Source organism: Myotis daubentonii, chromosome 15, assembly GCF_963259705.1.
Source record: "Myotis daubentonii chromosome 15, mMyoDau2.1, whole genome shotgun sequence".
In the NCBI taxonomy this organism is placed as follows: domain Eukaryota; kingdom Metazoa; phylum Chordata; class Mammalia; order Chiroptera; family Vespertilionidae; genus Myotis; species Myotis daubentonii.
In genome coordinates this window covers 10,777,301-10,783,301 of record NC_081854.1, presented here as the reverse complement: position 1 = coordinate 10,783,301, position 6,001 = coordinate 10,777,301, and the positions used below count along the sequence as shown (strand labels likewise).

General features: G+C 44.1%; 1 protein-coding gene across 1 annotated transcript; it reads right to left on the bottom strand.

Annotated features, from left to right (window-relative positions):
• Window positions 1–804: 804 nt before the first annotated feature.
• On the bottom strand, window positions 805–5,532 carry LOC132216689 (galectin-10-like). The gene is made up of 4 exons (XM_059666064.1): window positions 5,404–5,532; window positions 3,438–3,514; window positions 2,724–2,934; window positions 805–1,056 (listed from the first exon to the last, which is right to left on the bottom strand). Exons 1-4 carry the CDS (start codon window positions 5,416–5,418, stop codon window positions 943–945), a joined length of 417 nt encoding a protein of 138 aa, XP_059522047.1. The 5' UTR covers window positions 5,419–5,532; the 3' UTR covers window positions 805–942.
• Window positions 5,533–6,001: the final 469 nt, after the last annotated feature.

The following is a 6,001-nucleotide window of genomic DNA, read 5'->3' as shown; positions in this document are numbered from 1 at the left end:
ATTTTCTCCCTCCCTGGTCTAAAATGGTGACAATTTATTACCAAACATGCCCTAGGCTTCTGTCCACATAAATTGGAAAAATCTTGCAATTGTTTGAATAATAGAAAAGTCTTTGGGAAAAATTTTTTGGTTCTTCAAATAGTCCTTGGATTACAATTTTTTTAGTGCACCATGTCTGGGGGGCTCAGTTGTTTGGAACATCAACCTGTACACCAAACGTCTGCAGGCTCAGCTCCCAGTCAGGGCACATATGGGAGGCAACCAATTGATGTTTCTCTCTCTCTCTCTCTCTCTCTCTCTCTTTCTCTCTCTCTGTCAAAATCAATAAAAATATATCCTCAGGTGATGGTTAAAAGAAATTTTAAGTGCTGGCCTTGTCATTTTCTTTATTTTCCCCAGTGCATCTTACACAAAACCAGGCACAGTGTCAATAGAAATTAAAAATTCTTAGCGTAAAGGAAGAATTAAGACTTTTCACCTAATTATCCTCAAAATATGAAGTTTCTTCATCAAATCACCAATTATAGCACTAGAGAGATGCCTAAAGTCTTAGTTTAGCTATCTGAATTTGGGGAAGGATTTTGCTTCAGAGTTTCTAACATAGCCTAAGCACTACATCGTAAGAATATAGTTCCAATGTCTTCTCAGATATTTGATGAGCTTGTCACTCTCTCCTTGTATCAGAGAAATGTTTATCCACTCTGATACCCTGTTCTCTCCCACAATATTCTCACACCCCTCTTGCTGATAACCACATACTCTTTTTTTCCTCCCTCTTTTTCCCTCTAAAGCAAGAAGCAAATCTTGTTCTGTTTTCAGGAGTTTTAATGAGCAAGTGTGGGGGAAGGGTGAGAACCCATGTTGTTGGTGAGCTCTGGGAACCACAGCGTCACTTAGGAGGAGGGATCTCCTTGACAACGGGGAGTCTGGTCACATCCTTCTCTAAGCGATATTCACTGAGGTCAGGGTGACATCTCTCCACACCTGGATCATCTTCACAAATTTTGGGTCAATTCGATGGGGAAAAGTATAACTTTGGCAGCCATTTACTATTATCTGGAAGAGAATATGTGTCAGAAATATAGCATACTACCAAACAAACTTCCCTTCTTCCTTTCCTTTCCTACCCTATACACTCACCATCCACCAGAAACTTCTAGTCACACTCAAAACACAGCAGACATGCTTGTTTTTATAGCCTACCTTTAGCGATGATTTCCGACAGATATTCGCCCTAATTTCTGTTTCTCTCATTCTTCCACTGAGGTGTTAGCACTCTATGTTGCACTGTCTATGTTTGCCTGGGCTTCCCTCTGGCCAGGAACTGTTTCATGAATCATGAGTCTGGGTCTTGCACAGAGTATCATAGCTAATTAATCATTAAGTGTTTATTGAGTGCCTTTGTTTTAGCTCTGCTAAACTTTACTGCCATTTACTCCTGGTGACCAAGTAGCTCAGACTTGGGGTAGTAAAGGTAAAGAATAAAACTCTTTTTTCCTATTTTTTTATAGAGTGAGGATGGAAGGAAGGGGGAAGAGGAGAGAGAGAGAGATAGAGAGAGAGATGAGACTCAATTGGTTGCCTCCTCATATGCCCCATTGGGTCAGGGGATTGAACCTGCAATCTAGATACATGGGCTTGATGGAGAATTGAACCTGAGAACCTCCAGTGTGCAGGCCAATGCTCTAACCACTGAGCCTAATCTTGAATGTTCCTCAAGAGGAGGAATAGTACATATGATTAAAATGGGGATATTTTTATTCAGCTTATAAGCAAATGGAACAATGCCTCACTTCAATCATAGGACATGAAATCTTTTTGCTTCTCCAATGATAGGTTTAAACATACACTTTATGGGTGTGGCTATGGAGAAATAGTGGACTTTTTAGGTCTTAATTTTTCAAATTTAAAATGCATACCCTTTTTGAACCAGATATTTAATTCCTCTGAAATTGTACTCCCTTATAAGAATAGGGAGGTTGATAATGACAAAAATGTGATATACAATGAAGCATCATTCATAAGAGCAAAATATGGAAACCACCTAAATGTGCATGAATATGAGCTAAGTTAAATTATTCTGAAAATGCTTCTATGGAATATTATGCAAACATTAAATAATGTGGGGGGCATCACAAATAGCATGATGTCAGTTTCTCTAACATACATCCTTTGACAACAAATGAAATCTAGTCATCAATGTGTGATTTCTAGGAGGCTTATAACATCATTTGTTTAAAAATAAAATGAGACAGAGATAAATAATAGGTAGATAGATAGATACATAGATAGACAGATACATAGACTTGAACAAGCATATAGCATCTCTGGAAGGAGCATAAAGGAATTAGTAATTGTTGCTCTGGAAAGAGTGACTGGGTTTGGGAATGTAGGAAAGACTTAATGTTAGACTGATTATAATTATTTATATGCATATTTTAACAATCTCCTACATGAAAACTGAAGGAATGGCAGCATAGGTAGAAATGAGGCTGTGAGTGAACACAAGAACTTCTCCACCCTGGAGAATAAGGCATGTGGGCTGATCTTGACCTGCTCAGATTTGGAAAAGGACCTGAGCATGGCAGGACAAGCAGAGGGTGCTGTGTGATGAGAGGGGCAGGGGATAAACACAAGTGACTCTGGGGGCCAGGCCAAGGAGAGCTGTGTGCTCTTGTGAGAGCCCTGGGAGCCCATGTAGTGGATGCTCCTCGCACACTCACCTGGTACTCCTTTGGCAGCACCAAGATGCCCAGTTCAAAGGGTTGGCCATCCTTAAAGGGCATAACAGATGTTTTCACCTCTTCTTTCCAGTTCCCACACTGACGGCTGTTCATCACCACACAGCTGTTAAAGTACACTCGGAAATGGAAGGCGATGTCTGAGTCATCTTTATGTTCAGTGTGGAAATCCACCTGCAGTTGAGGGTTCTTGCTGAAGGCAAAGCACACAGCATGTTCAGCAGGACCCTTCCTCATGGGAGCCCACATTCAACACACACATCCACCCCCTCCCCAGCTCCTCCTGGGGGAAGGAAGGCCTCCCTGGGTGACACTGCAGTACGTGTCCCTGTGGAGCTGCTTCAGCTTGTCCGGCCCGGGCTGGGGAGATGCCTCATCTCTTAGCCCAGGACTCACACTGAGCAGCAGTCACTGGCCTGGGGCTGCCTTTCATGCACTGGAAATACTGTGTCTATGGTTAATAAATCCTAGCTCCAATGGCTGAGTGACCCCAGCCCCCAGACTTCACCACTTGCCCACCGTCATGCCCCTGTAGGTTTAATGCCTGGCACCACATGGGTCTCCAGAACCTGCATCTGCATTGTGCTACCATTATGCTAATTACAAACTTTAACCTCAGTCATGCATGAAGTGACCCCAAAGCTCTAATAATCTCACTTCTCCTTCACCTCCTCCCCATGGGCTATAGATACTCACCTGAAAGACATGGTAGGTGTGCCTTTGATTTTCAAGAAAGAACCAACAGGCAAGGACATATGTTTTGTATATGGGACCTGTCATGAGAGACGAGAGTGGTTGAGGGGGCAAGGCCAGGTGAGGTCCCCCATCCTATAACAGTTCCCAGTGGCAAAGCAGGTTACACATCAAAGGACATACTCTGAGGACCCTCTTCTTTCCCCCTCACCACAGGCAGGTCCCTGTGTCTTTGAAGAAATGAGAAGGTTGAAGTTAAGAGCAAGAGTGCAAAAGCCAGGTGGCCTGGATTCTAATGCTGATTCTGCCTCTTACGACCAATGAGAACTGAGTTCCATTGCTTGAATGCTCCCTGCCTCTGTTTTCTCAGTACAAGAAGGAGTATAAAATTCCCATTTCCTAGGATGTTCTCAGGAATAGCTTCACTAATAGATGTAAAACGTTTCGCATGGTCCCTGGCAGGTAAAGGGTCTATACGGGGGTGACTTAGTGGAAGGGGAGGGCCCTTTCTGGGATACTACCCTCCCATCGGTTTTTATTTGAAACCGTGCAGATAAGGCTTTAGAATATAAAAGAATAAAATATAAAAATCCACTCCAATATAAGATAGTTGTTTAAAGGGAGAGGGAAATAATGGAAAGGGAGACACCTGCGTGTGGCATGTATATGCATCAGAATTTTCAAGGGCAATGGTGTCCTTTCAGGAATTTGTACAAGTTGCTGAGGAGAGTCAGTACCTGCACACAAGGCGGGAGACAGGAAAGTAATTAGGTAGAATCTACAGGTTATTCCCTGATATCGACTGTAAGGTTTGTCTGGACTGAGGCTGGTTTTGTTCCTTCCATCTTCAGGTGATCCATTTACTGAAACCAGTTCTCCCAACCACCTTCCCCAGAGAGACAGGATTTGCTTACCGTGTGTGTGTGTGTGTGTGTGTGTGTGTGTGTGTGTGTGTGTGTGTGTGTTTTGGTAGAACAAAGGAAAGGCTGGCTGGGGAGAAGACCCGAGGCAGGAGCAGGGGTCACTGTGTGCTGATTGAGACAGGAGATACTTTGCCCTATAGTATGAGTTGACCTTCCCCAGCCTTCTTGAGAAGAGGCACCTGAGGACTGACTCATTCTGCTCTCATTAATGCTCAGGGAGGAGTCCTGGGAAACCCACTCTCCCCAAGACCTCCAGTTCTGCCCACCAGGAGCCACAGTTATACACATGGATAGAACCACAGCTGCTTAAACAGTCACTACCATGTACAGGAGAGCCCTCACAAGCAGACACAGCTACACACATATTCATAGTTCAACACACAGGCATAGATCATCATACACACACAGTTACACAAGGACATGGGACTCACCGTCTCACACATACCTCCCAACACTACTACTCATGATGACATGCATAGCTGTTCAGCCACTGCCCCAGCTGCACTCACACACACATACTCAGAGGCATGAAGACAAATGTGCAATCTCACCCCTTGCACCCATGCACATACTCCCTCGTCCCAGTCAGCTCTTCACTTCCCACACAAAGTCACAGTGTCTCAATAGAGTTCACCCTCAATCAGATACCACCAAATGCTGACAGTAGATACACTGGCCCATCCTCTCTCTTCCACACATTCACTACCCCAAGTAAAAGATTCCCAATATTTTCATCTCAGAAAATCTCAGACTCTTTCCTCCTTCTTTTTTTTTAAACATATTTTATTGATTTTTTACAGAGAGGAAGGGAGAGGGATAGAGAGTTAGAAACATCGATGAGAGAGAAACACCGATCAGCTGCCTCCTGAACACTCCCCCCCACTGGGGATGTGCCTGCAACCAAGGTACATGCCCTTGGCCGGAATCGAACCTGGGACCCTTCAGTCCGCAGGCCGATGCTCTATCCACTGAGCCAAACCGGTTAGGGCTCTTTCCTCCTTCTTATGGGACCTGGGGTCATTGAAGGCTGTGCCTTTTCAACTCACCGTTAATGCTGCCATTGTTGTGCCTTCTGCTGGGAAGCTCTTCCAAATTGTGTCTGGTTGTGTGTGTGAGCTCTGCAAGTGGCAGGTTATAAATGATTTCTGGAAGCCCCGCCCTCTGGCTTCCCTTCAGTTTCTAAGTCTCTTCTAGAAAGATTCCCAGCAGGTGAGAAGGTGTGGGGTATCATAAATAGAATCAATCACAACTATGTCCTTGAAAAGGATGTGTTGTGATGCAATAGAAACTTCAGTGAGGAAGTTGTGGGTGAGAAAGGATTAGCAGGAAAAATTCATGAATAAGGGCGATAGAATGAGTGGGTGAGTGGGTCTATAATCCAGCCTATGTGCCTCTCCAAGTATTTATCCCTCAGAGTAGAACACACCCAAAAGGTACCCACTTTTCTGACTTGAACAATGGAAAAGAATTGGTGGCCCTGGAGGTAAGGACTCTCTTCCAGAGGTCCTGGGAAATCATAGAAATTGATCCTCAGCAGACGTGGAGATAGAAAGTGTTTGTGTCATTTCCTTTCCACAGTAGGTCCCTTGACTCTGCTAATGCCAACAGTGTTTTAGCCTTTGTGTTTCACCCTCAAGATTGGAC